This window comes from Phaethon aethereus (assembly GCF_964289735.1).
Source record: "Phaethon aethereus genome assembly, chromosome: 14".
Classification (NCBI taxonomy): domain Eukaryota; kingdom Metazoa; phylum Chordata; class Aves; order Phaethontiformes; family Phaethontidae; genus Phaethon; species Phaethon aethereus.
In genome coordinates this window covers 4,970,152-4,984,662 of record NC_138590.1, presented here as the reverse complement: position 1 = coordinate 4,984,662, position 14,511 = coordinate 4,970,152, and the positions used below count along the sequence as shown (strand labels likewise).

Below are 14,511 nucleotides of genomic sequence, written 5' to 3'. Positions count from 1 at the left end.
TGAGACCTAGGTGTGCAGTATGTCTGTTCTGACAATAAGGGAAGCCTTTCTCTGCAAAATTAGAGCACCCATGTTGCAGGAAGATGGGAAATAGCCCAGTAAATCACTTCAGAGTTACCTATTCAAATATACCGAGAAGTAGAAAGCAAAAGCCAGTGAACAGGAAGACGTCTTACACTTTTCAAAAATGTGGGGAAATTGAGTTCTCCGTTGCGCACGCTATTTTCACACGGAAAATCCATAGAGGCGTAGTGCCCTGTCGTGGTCTGCATTTCCTCCATAAAAAACCTTTCAGAGGCAGAAGTATAATTGCTAATCGTCTCCACAAGACAGTAGCCAAAATACAGTAATGGCTTTAGTACAGAGCTCAGATGATACCACATTAAGCTCAAGGTCAGTGCTCTAAAAACAAAACTCACAGGCGAGACATTACTAATCATTGCAGGGTACAGTAGCCCGCAGAAACCAACACCGATCCTTAACATGTACGAGACGCAAAGACGAGAGCATGATGCAAATCAAATAAACTGATATTGTGACCTGCAACCGTTATTATCTCAAGCCTCGAGCCCCACGTTGGGCACCAAAAAGGACTGTCGTGGTTTAGCCCCAGCCGGCAACTAAGCACCACGCAGCCGCTCACTCACTCCCCCTCCCGCAGTGGGACGGGAGAGAGAATTGGGAAAAAAAACCTCGTGGGTTGAGATAAACACAGTTTAATAGGACAGAAAGAAAGAAGGAAACAACAATGATAATACCAACAAAGGAATGTATAAGAACAAGTGATGCCCAATACAGAAATTGCTCACCACCCCGTGATCGACAGCCCGTCCCCGAGCAGCGATTTCCACCCCCCGGCCAACTCCAGTTTATGTACTGGGCATGACGTCGGATGGTAGGGAATATCTCTTTGGCCAGCCTGGGTCACTGTCCCGGCTGTGTCCCCTCCCAGCTCCCCGTGTACCCCCAGCCTGCTCGCTGCAGGCCAGCACAAGAAGCTGGACTGTCCTTGACTGCTCAGCAACAACCCAAAACATCAGCACATTATCAACAGTTCCTCATCCCAAATCCAAAACACAGTCTCACACCAGCTTCTGTGAAGAAAACCAGCTCTATCCTGGCTGAAACCAGGACATGTCCACTGCTCACTGAATGCAGCCTTCTTTCATCAATAGGTGCACGGAAGGAATTTACTGTCCATTGATTACGACCGGAACATACGCACAGAAAAAATCTATGATGATCACCGGAAATTTACGCTGAGGATAATTTACGACCAGCTAGGACGGCCTTTCCTTTGGCTACCTAGCAGCGGCCTGGCTGCTGTCAACGTGTCTTATTTCTTCAACGGGCGCCTGGCTGGGCTGCAGCGCGGTGCCATGAGTGAAAGAACGGATATCGATAAGCAAGGGAGGATCATTTCGCGCATGTTTGCGGATGGGAAAGTTTGGAGCTACACCTATCTAGAAAAAGTAGGTGATGTTGTTTTACCTTCTGATGTTAGCTACAAAGAGACAAAGTACTATCTGGCTTCCTTTTAAGCTCTATACATAACATACACAAAATATTAGCTAATCTAAAATTTGACGTATTCCAGCTGTTAAAAGAATCGCTTTGTACCTGGTCTCAGAATTGCTTATTTTTCAGCCGATCAACTGAATTTGACTAATTTTTAATGGCAAATATGTTGTTCGTGGTTTGTGTCCGTTGATATGTTCCTGAAAGCAGTCAGGCTGCCATACAATGGCATAAACTAACACAATGAATTGTGCTTAATTAAGACCAAAAATGCATTACTGAATCTGACAAAAGGTTCAGGTAAACACAGGTAATTCATCTCTAATCATTATCTATTAAATGAAAGTATGGTAATGCATTTTTTACTTAGCACAAATAAGACACTTCAGTCATAAAAGTGTCTTAAATACTTCAAAATTGCATATTATTTTCCCTTTCCCTTTTTTGAATCTGTTGTTTTAAGCAAACCAGACCTGATATTCTCTGCTTAGTTTCTCGCATATTTCACAGTAGTAGTTGTGAACTACAACTGCTAGCAGAAAGATAAATCAAGCCATTTATCTAACTCCTCTGCATCCCTCAGAAAAAAAGAAAAAAAAGTCCCACTAAAGGGAGGGCAGCTAATAGGTTGCTAACCTACCCTTTCTCTGGAGTGGCAGCATATTGATTTCCAAGTAGCAGATCCTCTCATCTGGCAGCCTGACAATATTCCTGAGCAGCTTTGTGCCCCTAACTAATGCGTCTAATTCTCTTTTTATTCATTTAACATTAGTGCCTTCTTCAGCAAACTTTTCTTTGATGCCCTCTCAGAGGTCACACGCTAAAACCTAGTAACCGTGTATTAATTTTTTCCCCTATAGTCAATGGTACTACTGCTTCAAAGTCAACGACAGTACATCTTCGAGTATGATTCTTCAGACCGACTTCATGCTGTTACCATGCCTAGCGTTGCTCGGCACAGCATGGCAACTCACACCTCTGTTGGCTACATTAGAAATATTTATAATCCCCCTGAAAGCAATGCATCCGTGATTTTTGATTACAGTGATGATGGGCGGATTTTGAAAACATCATTTTTAGGTACTGGCCGACAAGTCTTCTACAAGTATGGAAAGCTATCCAAATTATCTGAAATTGTTTATGACAGCACTGCAGTTACTTTTGGATATGATGAAACTACAGGTGTCCTAAAAATGGTGAATTTGCAAAGCGGAGGATTTTCTTGTACAATCCGCTATCGTAAAATTGGTCCTCTCGTTGACAAACAAATCTACAGATTCTCTGAAGAAGGTATGGTCAATGCAAGGTTTGATTATACATATCATGATAATAGCTTTCGAATAGCAAGCATCAAACCCATAATAAGTGAGACACCTCTTCCAGTTGATCTTTACCGTTACGATGAGATTTCTGGCAAAGTAGAGCATTTTGGCAAATTTGGAGTTATTTATTATGACATAAATCAAATTATTACTACAGCAGTTATGACATTGAGTAAGCACTTTGATACCCATGGACGCATTAAAGAAGTTCAGTATGAAATGTTTAGATCCCTGATGTACTGGATGACTGTACAATATGACAGCATGGGAAGGGTAACTAAAAGAGAACTGAAACTTGGTCCATATGCCAACACAACCAAGTATACCTATGATTACGATGGAGATGGGCAACTGCAAAGCGTAGCAGTAAACGACAGGCCAACCTGGCGTTACAGTTACGATCTGAATGGAAACCTTCATCTCTTGAATCCTGGAAACAGTGTTCGACTGATGCCTCTGCGCTATGACCTAAGAGACAGGATTACGCGCTTAGGTGACATACCGTACAAAATTGATGACGATGGATTCCTTTGTCAGCGAGGCTCAGATGTGTTTGAGTACAACTCCAAAGGACTCTTAACAAGAGCTTACAACAAAGCAAATGGGTGGAGTATTCAGTACCGTTATGATGGACTCGGCCGAAGGGCTTCCTGTAAGACTAACCTGGGGCATCATCTACAGTACTTTTATGCTGATCTTCACAATCCAACAAGGGTAACTCATGTCTACAATCATTCCAATTCAGAAATTACCTCTTTGTACTACGATCTGCAAGGCCATCTCTTTGCAATGGAGAGTAGCAGCGCGGAGGAGTATTACGTTGCCTCTGATAACACGGGCACTCCATTAGCAGTGTTCAGCATCAATGGCCTCATGATCAAACAGCTTCAGTACACAGCATACGGGGAGATTTATTACGACTCTAACCCTGATTTCCAGCTGGTTATTGGGTTCCATGGAGGGCTGTATGACCCTTTAACCAAACTCGTCCATTTTACCCAAAGGGACTATGATGTCCTGGCTGGACGCTGGACATCTCCTGATTACACCATGTGGAAAAACATTGGTAAAGAACCCGCTCCTTTCAACCTGTACATGTTCAAGAGTAACAACCCTCTCAGCAATGAACTGGATCTAAAGAATTATGTAACAGGTGAGACTTCATTACAATTTCTTATAAATAACACTACGCTTCGGAAGTTGATTTGGGAAAGAAATCAGACTTCTCCTTACTAGCCCTTTGCTGAATCCTCCTATCAAGGTTGGGCCATTTTCCTTTTTGTGCCATGACAAGGGCTGGCTGGTCCCTATTCTTTGATACTGCTCCCCCGGTGCAGCAATGAAGGGTGTTAAATGAGAAGCCACAGTGAATTATGGCAGGGAGGGGGAAATTGCGTAAATACTCCATTTCAGCGCAGCCGTAGTGCTCTTCCCATTGAATTAGTACCGTAGGAAGATGTGTTCTTTCTAATTTTATATGAAGAAAAGTGAAGTCAGCTACAGGAATCACTGGCAGGTGAGTTGCAGAATCGCGAACCAGAACCACTCAGCATCTCGTCCCTTCAGGGCCCCTTTCAAAATGAACTGCTGACTGAGCCCATGGGCACATTATGAATTATCACCAAGAATGGATTTAATTAAACCTCTTTTTCCTATTTAACTTTTAATATGCAAACAGTCTTTAGTCTTTAAAACAAAAATCTTGATGTTTTTGAGAATTATTTCCTCCTGAAATACTAAGAAATTTTATGGAATGCATAGAGCTCAGAAAGAGAAACAATTAAGTAGTTTTGATTGTGTATGTTAGAATTGCGTAAAACTTGTAACCTCTTCATAATTAGTAATAATTTTTCACTTAGTAAGATCACACAGTACTTGAACTAGCTGCTGGCAATTTCTGAAAAGCAAGGTAATTAATATGTCTTCAGGAAAAGCTTTTTTCAGAATTGAATATGCAGTATACAATAATTAGAGCGGTGATATCATTTTCAAAAAGGAGCTATCTTAATTTTAGCAATAATTTGAATTTCAAGAAAAATATGCATTTCCTTCAAAGAAAATCATAGAAAGTTTCATTAGTGTGTTGGGACATAATCGTATGGGTAACAACACAGCTTAGGTTCTACTGTAGCTACTTTGCAATTTGAAGGTCTTGCGATTTGTATCTGGTAGCGTGAAAATATTGGTGATTAAAATTACCTTGGGATCAAATTCTGTTGTCCTAAATTCAACAAAATTCCTATTCTCATCCACCACTGTTTGATTTAGATTTTCAGTGTCATGATATCTTGCTACGTTCTGAAATTGCATTCATTTAATTTATCCACCCACTGGATGAAATCTAGGAAGATATATTGCATTTTGGTATAACACACACTTTCTAGTCTGTAAAAATACTTCATTGGTGATGAAAATATTTGTTGCTGTACGGACTAAACAGATTATCTTGCACAAGAAGCGGTTATGGTGGCACATTTGTTGTCATGGTTTATAAAAAAAAACAAACAGAAAGCAAAACACAAAAAAATACTTCCCCCCCCAATCCACTCTTACTGCTAACCACTCACATGGCTTTATTCACAGGTTTTGCTGAAAAGGAATTCCTGTAGCAAATGCAGTGCTGCAAAGCACATTAGCTAAGCAAAATAGTAACTACTTTGTATATAGGTCCTCCTCTTTTTTTTGTGGAATGAGGGCAGCTGAAGTGAATTGTTCAGGAGATATCATTATACCATAAAATAAATTGAAGCCTTAAAAAGGAGCAGTAACCCTGTGTTGTCCAAAGCTAGAGGAAAAATGTGGTAGGCACTACGTGATGGGAGATACATACAAATATCTTCATAGAAGCAGAGTATTACACTACTTATTTTAGTGTCAGAATGGCTAAGAAAAGATGACTTTTGCTGCCAAACATCCACAACCAAGATGTATTACACTTTTTACGATGTAGCATTACCTCTGCTAAAAACTTCGGGAAAACAGGCTTTGACAGCAAGCAGGTGCCGTGTCGTGGCTGAGCACGTCCCGGAGGTCGGTATGTACGGGCGGGCGCTGTGCAGGCACTCTGTGGGCAGCAAGCAGAGCCCGCGGTGCGCCTGCCTGCTGCAGGCACCCTGCCTGCAGTGGTCTAAATTCAGGCAGCAACCCTCGTGGCGGGAGGGCCTTGCCACAGTCACGTCTCTTCCCAAACACGGAGTTCGGCTCGCACGAAGAAGTGGCAATAGCAGCACCAGGAGCCATTGTAGGCCAGCAAGGAGAGAAGGCCACTCGAAAAGACAAGAGAGATTTTTAAACAAAAGTGTTCGTGAACATAAGTCCCAATCAAATGAGAAGTGCCCATGCTCCCACACTGCTGCGTATCTCCCTGACAGCCAGAAAAGAGAAGCAAGAACAGAAATGTGAAACTGGGTCATGGCCTTTTTTTAATTTTGTTTTGTTAAATACATCATTTTGATAACTAAAATACATCATTAGTTCTTCATACCTGCTGAGTAAGAATTGCTTTCATTAATTCAGTTACATAGTGTTTTTTCAACTAGATATGAAGACAGAGTTTTACTGGTCGAACCCAGAGCGGGAACTTCCCGAAGCTCACCCCAGAGCCAAACTGTAACCCTCCCGTGCAGCTCCTCCTTTTCTGCCCTGGGCCTGGAGGGATGGGGAGGATATTCATGTTACCTAGATTTAGACAGCTGAATTACAAGTCTAGCTTCTCACTGCGCTTAATGGAGCCTCCTGGGACCTGATGACAACTAATAGAAGTAGGACATAGAAGAGAAGCCATGTATTTTCCCATATTATTGTGCAGATGTTTTTAGGTGTAATAACCTAATAAAACATGATTTTACAATACAGTTTATAGTTTACAATAGCCACATCAGAAGGTGTCAGAGATGGAACAAGTATTGCATACAGTAAAACGTTTGGATAATCCATGTGCTGTAATGGAAAAAGAATGAAAGAGGTGGTATATCCTTGATGAACTATTTAGGGTAAATTTAAAGCAAATTTCCTGTGCCTGTTTATGGTGGATTAGTACAATTCTGTGAAGTGCCATGCTGTAACATAAATTAGGCATTCCACTGCTGCTAGAAATTAAGGAGGTCAAGGATGGATTTCCTAATTTTTTTTATTTATTTATTTCTTGTATTTATTACACACATTTGTTTCTCACTTGCCTGCTTACTTTTGATTTTTAGATGTCAAAAGCTGGTTGGTGATGTTTGGATTTCAGCTTAGCAACATTATTCCTGGTTTCCCCAGAGCAAAAATGTACTTTGTGTCGCCGCCATACGAGTTGTCTGAGAGTCAAGCATGTGAAAATGGACAGGTAGGCAGAAATATGAAGTTATTTTTCTTGATAAATTTGCCCCACTCTATGAATAGGACTGCTGGCTCTTCCATAGTTACAGCAGAAGGCCAAGTATTTATTTCAGTGTAAAATCAAGTGAGTATAGCTAGATTTTATACTAATGAACATATGCTTTTCTTGCCAGCCTTCGTTGTTATCATAATTACAGTGTCATTAGTTTGTCTTTTATTGAGTTCTTCCTTGATTAACAAGTTGTAACCCGATTAACTTGATTAGCAATGACAAAAGGAGACTTTGTCAGGGTAATTTATCATCTGCTTGTACCTTTGGTAAAACCACCCTAATAACGTATGTGTCGCAATAAACTTAGGTTGGTACTTGCTGTACTGCTAAGAAATAGTTCTGCTTCTCACCCTGCAATAGGGTTTCTTATCATTTTTTGTCTGACGCTTTTCATAGAGGCTTGGTTTGCTACTCCAGTTACTCCAGTTAACTTCAGTTACAGCGTTCATACTCGCCAGGTTACGGTAGAAAATGGCATATGCTTTCGACCTTTATAATAAATTCCACCCCATTTAATAAACTTAAAAAGAGTACTAGGCCAATTTCAAACTAAGTCTACGCTAAGCTCACTTCACATTTGCGGTAATACAACTGAAACGGTCGTATAAACCTAAACATACTGCTTTCGCAGTCTTCTAAGTCACTTGAGAATCTAAATCCCCTCTTCAGGAACTGCATTGGTATTTTGGAGCCCAAATCTCAACTATTTTCAAAAAGGCTTACATTATAACCATTTTAGTCATATATATTGGTTGAAATCTCTGGGCAAAAGTGTGCAGAAGTTAAATGCCATCTTTTAATAAATTGATTCTGTTAGGTTTAAGCTCAGATTAAAATTGTGCTAGTCTTGGGCCTTACTTGCTTATTCTTGTAGCAGACATCATATAATTTGCCAAAATTGAGATTTGTGGTACATATATACTACAAAGAATGATGATGAATGAGTGAAGTATTTTATTTGGTATTAGTGATAGAAAAATAATTTGCCAAATTAGTATTTACCCAATACTGAATGGGATACGTATAGGGGCAGGTAGCTGAGGGTCGTCTTCCCATAGTGTAGGATTTTTCACTGCATGACTTTTCTTTTAAAAAAGCACAGCAAATCTTGGTATTGGTGTCCGAAATGAGGATTTTCAGATTTGTATCTTATTTGGTGGTTCTTTTTGTTCTGTTTTGTTTTCCCCAGCTAATTACAGGAGTTCAGCAGACAACAGAAAGACACAACCAAGCTTTCATGGCTCTTGAAGGACGGGTCATATCTAAAAGATTACATGCCAATATTAGAGAAAAAGCAGGTCACTGGTTCGCAACAACCACTCCTATCATTGGGAAAGGAATCATGTTTGCTGTGAAGGAAGGCCGTGTAACCACTGGCATTTCCAGCATAGCCACAGATGATAGCAGAAAGATTGCCTCTGTCCTTAACAGTGCTCACTACCTGGAAAAAATGCACTACAGCATCGAGGGGAAGGATACCCATTACTTTGTCAAGATAGGCTCGGCTGACAGCGACCTCGTCACCCTCGCAATGACCAGCGGGCGGAAGGTCCTGGAGAGTGGAGTCAACGTCACTGTCTCTCAGCCCACTCTGCTCGTCAATGGGAGGACTCGAAGGTTTACGAATATTGAGTTTCAGTATTCCACCCTGCTGATCAACATCCGCTATGGACTGACCCCCGACACGCTGGACGAGGAAAAGGCAAGAGTCTTAGACCAGGCTCGGCAGCGAGCCCTGGGCTCAGCCTGGGCCAAAGAGCAGCAGAAGGCACGGGATGGCCGAGAGGGCAGCCGCGTGTGGACAGACGGAGAGAAGCAGCAGCTTCTGAACACGGGAAGGGTTCAAGGTTACGAGGGATATTATGTCCTGCCTGTGGAGCAGTACCCAGAGCTAGCAGACAGTAGCAGCAACATCCAGTTTTTAAGACAGAATGAAATGGGAAAGAGGTAACAAATTAACCTGCTGTCATCCTTTGCCGGATGAATCAGTAGTCATAACTGTTATCTCCTCTCCTAAGGAGATGAAGACCTAAATGGGGGCACTAGGCTGAGCTACTTTGGGATAGTAAGTGGCAAAAAAGCTCGTATTTTTTGAGTTAAATGCTACTGTTCAAGTGATTAAAAACCACATCCTGAAGTGGACTAAAGCCAGACTGAAAACTCTAACCATACAAATTAAAAAGTACCCCTGAAATATTACCCACTTGTTCTGGGTCTAAAGAAAAACAAACAGAAGGCCTCGTATTGTATTACCTCACTCCATTCACACGTGAGTAAACTAAGAAATCCAAGTGGGCCACTTTTCACTAACCAGCTGATGAAACACAGATGATTCAGACTGCTTGTTTGATAAATATCCAAGAGGTTTTCATTTAAAGCAAAATACAGGTGCATTTAAAACATGACTTTGGGGTGATTTGTGTGTAGCAACTGGAGGACAATGAGAATGCAAGTGAGAGTGCACTGGAAATAGTAAAGAAAAATATATTTAAAAGTAACAAAACCACACTTGCACTCTGACCCTCCACTTGTCTGGCCTGAAGCTTAACTTATTCAAAGAGGGCAGAGTGTAAGGTTACATTCAAAATGGTGGCTATAAATCACTACAAATAAATTTCATACTCTGTTTGTCTTTGAAGATTTCCATTGTGGACAGTATAACACAGTTACAGGGTGTAGTCTGTTTAGATTCAGTAGTTTGTTGGTATCAGTTCCAGTAGAGCTGTGGGCATTGTGTTACACTATTGCAAATGGGCACCACGTCAGATCACCCTGTACATACATCAGCCAGAAGGCACAATCACTGTTTCAGATTTAAAAATTATTAGTGTGTTTGTTTGGTCGAGAAACTGAGACAATCACATTACAGTCACCACAAAAAAAAAAAAAAAAAAAAAAAAAGTCTAATAAGAACTTTGGTACAAGAACTTTTTTGTAATATACATGTATGAATTGTTCATTGAGTTTTTATATTAATTTTAATTTGCTGCTAAGCAAAGACTAGAGACAGGCAAAGATAATTTATGGCAAAGTGTTTAAATTGTTTATACATAAATAAAGTCTCTAAAACTCCTGTGAATTACTTGTCTTCCATTGTGAAATCTTTTTAAGGTGAAAAAAATACTAGTCTCTCACTGCCACCTAATGCACGCAGCGTCTTGTTTGTTGAAGTGACTTGCTGTACCATGGATTCTATAGAGGGCTGGTCCTTTGATCTCTGGGTAAGCAAAGTCCTACACACACACACACACACATCACCCAAAACCCTGTTTAGGACACAGCAGAAAATTGGTAAGTGCGTGCTTTAGAAATTCCCTCTCTGCACTTCACGGCTAGCAGCCCTCAAACTGCCATGCTTCAACCCTGGAATTAGTTTATTTGCACTAGAGTAACATCCAAACAGTTTGAAAATGCAGTAACATAATATTAAATGGAATATGGAAGGCCGTGCTGTGAGCCAGGAAGTCTCCATGAAATCTGTCATCTTCGGGAGATTGCTTATTTCTACCACATTTAAAAACCCCCTCCTAAGCAAAGTCACTCCTGATACTGTTAAAAGGGAACCATCCATCAGCCAGAGCCCTGCTGCTTTCATCTTATTTAAGTATGTAGCTAGGGAGCTCTACTTAATTTTGAGAACAGTTTTGCTTTTGGGGTTGCAAATGAGGTTTTTAATGATTCATGATATCGACAGAGATGCTTGAGTTGATTATGGGCATTAATTCACTCCAGGGCATTTTTCAAGCAGAGCAGCTCAGTGGCTGTGGTGTATAACACCTATAGCACTCAGAAAGTGTCTAATTTTTGCAGTGCAAACAAGAGCCATCCCGTTCTGACCGGAGCTTTACACCTACGCGTTTGCCCTACGCAGTGGACACAACGGAACCCCACGCCCTGTTGGTCATCCCCTGAAGGATGAGTCTGGGTACGCGCTCGGATGAAGTCCCGTGTGTCCATCACTGCAGATGGTTTTCTGTGCTGATGGCCTTGAAGTGCTGTTACATTATCAGACTGTTCTTCACAAGTGAAACCTCTTTAAAAGTATTGTTACTTTCTTTTAATGGAGTCATAAAACATGAAATCACAAGGTGGAGACACCTTTCATTATCACAATTTTCTGTATTACCCTTGCCCTGTATTGGTAAGCTGCTTAAGTAATTTTTTGGAATGGAATTTTTCTTGCAGTTCAGAGGGTTGAAATAAGAACCTGTTGCACAGTCCCTGATGTCCTTTTTTCCATTACTATTCTTCTAAAGCTGAAATTGGAGATTCTGCTACTTCAAAAGGAAACTTAGTTAAACTAAAAGTGAAGTACCTTTTTTAATATTAATTACTATGGCAGGAGATGTAACAGATTTGCAGGGCACGTGCTTCCTACCCAGCTCCTTTGCAAACAACATATGCAGCATCAGCATGTCCTTAAATGCAACTTTTGAAAGTGGTCCAGTCCTGCTAGCTAAATGCTCACCAGAGGTCATTTATCCAGGGCTACCTAGAGTTTCCAAAGCCTGTGTGCAACTTGGCACAGGTCCTGCGCAAAGCCCCAGTGATACACTTGGGCTCTTGCATGCAACTAACTAGTGTGCTGGATGCGACCAAGGTCATTCCCAACCTTTCCTCCTGGCTCTGCCACTACACTTTCTGTTTCCCTACAGACTCCCTGCCGCATTTAACAGTGTATCTACATGGGCAAACCCTCCCAGCCTGTCCTTGTGGCAAGTAAACTGTACTATGTCCAGTTACTTAGAAAACCCTTGGAAGAATTACTGTATTTTGTAACGATGACAGAGAGCTAGATGCTCTCATGTCTGGAAGAATGGCTGACTTTTAGAGGCCATACTAAAGAGCTTTTCACTTAAAGAACGGGGGAAATAACTGCACCGATACGGCCATGGCCAGCCACTTACTGCCTCCTCTCTTGTGGTCCCATCTGAGTTTCCCGTGTTTCTTGAGGTATCTTTTCCCCCCGCTTTTTCCTTCTACAACCCTCCCTTTCCTCAGTCCCCTCAAACTGGTACGCTCTGTTCCTCTCAAAGCTCTTGCTTTTCCTCTCTCCTCTTTGCTATGCTTTTCCATATGGAACAGGCGATTAACCTAAAGCCACACCAAGGAGATCCCATGAACTGGCAGCTTTAACAGTGACACTGCAGCTGTGTCCCCAACAGAGTTGCGACCAGGACAGGCCAAGGACCTGGCCTAAGAAGTGCTTCTCACTGTGGGAAGGCGCAGCGCATGAGCCCAGGCCAGCCCAAGAGCTACGAGCATAGGTTTGCCCTTCTAACTTACTCGAGCGTAAGCGAAGGCGTCTGCAGAACGAACACAAATCCAAGAACAGGCTTCTGTTTGAAGCTAAAACCAGATGGAAAAATCAGCATTAGAGTACGTTTCCTTTTTTCCTATTGGATTGTTGTAACTGAAGGAATTTGGTATTTATAACCTTGCATTTCAGCTTGAAAAAACTGCTTTGCACTTGGCTGGCTGTGTAGGCATGTGTCTCGGCACACCCTGCTCCTCACCAGCACTAGTGTTTTGCCTCTTAAGGTTGCGCTCCATGGCATTATGTCCACATTATGGCAGTTCTGCCCTTGAGACGCTCAGAGGTACCAGCCTTTGCCTCCTTCGTCCACACGAATCCCCCAGCAGTGCCGTGTCAGCTTTCCTTAGTGGCCTCAGGGCATCCCAAACAAAGGCACCAACAGAAGCTCCTCCTAAAGCTGGCCCAGACCAATGGATCCACAATACTCTTGTGGGAACAAATATGGGGAAGGAAGCTTTTAGATCCTCTTGGGTTTTTTTACTTTGCTACTTGGATTGCAAAGGCTGATGCATGCACACACGCTGGGCTCTGAGAATGCACAGGGCCAGTCTGAAACCTGCATGGGAGCCTGGCTCTGGTATTGTTAGTTTTCACCTCCCATCCCTTACCAGAGGTAATGTAGCCTCTCAGAAGTTTCCAGCCAGAAACGTATGTGCCAACAGCATTCTGCCACTGTAATAGGCCCTTGAACCTCATGTAGCCCCGGCTCACTCTCGCTGTAAGAGCAGAAGAACTAGATATCCGTTATCTGCACTGGACATGACCATAGCAGCTCCTCCCAAGGCTCTCTCCTGTTTGTTGGTCAAGAGTTTCCTGTTCAAACAAGGATCAGCCTTCCCCGGAATCCAAGAAAGCCACATCGGAACTGAGTGCCATTGCATAATTTGCATTTACTGCTTTGTGCTATAATTTCTGTCAGGTTGACCCTTTTGCCAACAGTCTTGCAAACACTTCTAAAGTCCTCAGTGATGATCGAACATGGGAATATGTTCAACATTCAGCTTTGAGGCTACAGCCCTAGGAAACTCAAAAGGTCAAGTTTCTGTCACCCTATCATACTGTCTTATGTTCATCTGGTGATCTTGCAGGAGAACCACGTTAAGGTCAGTCATATACTCTGGTGGCCTGTATTTTAACTGTGCATCTGTTCCAAGGTGAGATCTTAGCTTACAAACTAAGGTAGGATGGCCTTACAAGTCCTACACCATCCAAATCTTAAGGACAAGGCCCTTAATCTCAGGAAATATAGATTTTATCTGGAAGACCTTCTATAGCTATAATTTTTTCTCCAAAGAGGAACTAAGAGTAGATGGCCCTGGGCAATTTTGAATGTGGGAATGGGGCTTTACGAGCCAGGTGCAGAGTGTAAGAGGCTCCCCAGCTTTAGCTAAGCTGGAACCCTCTGCCTCTGAGCTTTTCTGCCAACAGGGAAAGTTCCTTCCCAACCTCTTTAGGTACAGCCTGCAGCATAAAGGTTTTTTTATTTACAAGGATTATTTAGTTTAAACCTTACTCATTGCATTTGAAATCTGCCACTCCTCTGGAATCAAACTCGCTTCTCCACCTCAGTGGCGCCAAGGGCTGCATGCTCACAGAGGAGCTTAAGACAGGGTCATCATCCACCACAGTACAGTTGCTGAGGCAGCAGCAAAAGGCATTTTACTCACCAGATCTCTGAATCAACAGTCCGAACTTACAGCCTTACAGTCACTTTCAGCCTATGGAAAATAGCGAAGGAGTGCTGGCTTCTACCAGGTGGCTCCATTGGGCAGAGGTTGTCACAGGAGGGTTCTGGAGCTGGTAAGTACCAGTATACATACATTAAATGCTGTAACTGCTTGTTTAGGACCATAATATCTGAACAATTCTCTCTCCCTTGCCATGTGTTGACTGTCATTTCCCTAATAAATACAGCTTTATACAATACTTGAACATGACCAAGAGGTCTAGAAAGGCAAATACTATTGCCAGCGTCAAAG

At 42.1% G+C, this 14,511-nt stretch overlaps 1 protein-coding gene across 6 annotated transcripts in view; it reads left to right on the top strand.

Annotated features, from left to right (window-relative positions):
- Positions 1 to 9,166, top strand: part of TENM2 (teneurin transmembrane protein 2) — a gene marked incomplete at both ends in the record, with an annotated part of 548,700 nt that extends 539,534 nt beyond the window's left edge. For all 6 annotated transcript variants that reach the window (XM_082006200.1, XM_082006199.1, XM_082006198.1 and 3 more), the window contains 4 exons: positions 1,176 to 1,472; positions 2,379 to 3,993; positions 7,040 to 7,170; positions 8,405 to 9,166. In XM_082006200.1, coding sequence (XP_081862326.1) covers positions 1,176 to 1,472; positions 2,379 to 3,993; positions 7,040 to 7,170; positions 8,405 to 9,166 — 2,805 coding nt within the window. The remainder of the gene's footprint in view (positions 1 to 1,175; positions 1,473 to 2,378; positions 3,994 to 7,039; positions 7,171 to 8,404) is intronic.
- Positions 9,167 to 14,511: the final 5,345 nt, after the last annotated feature.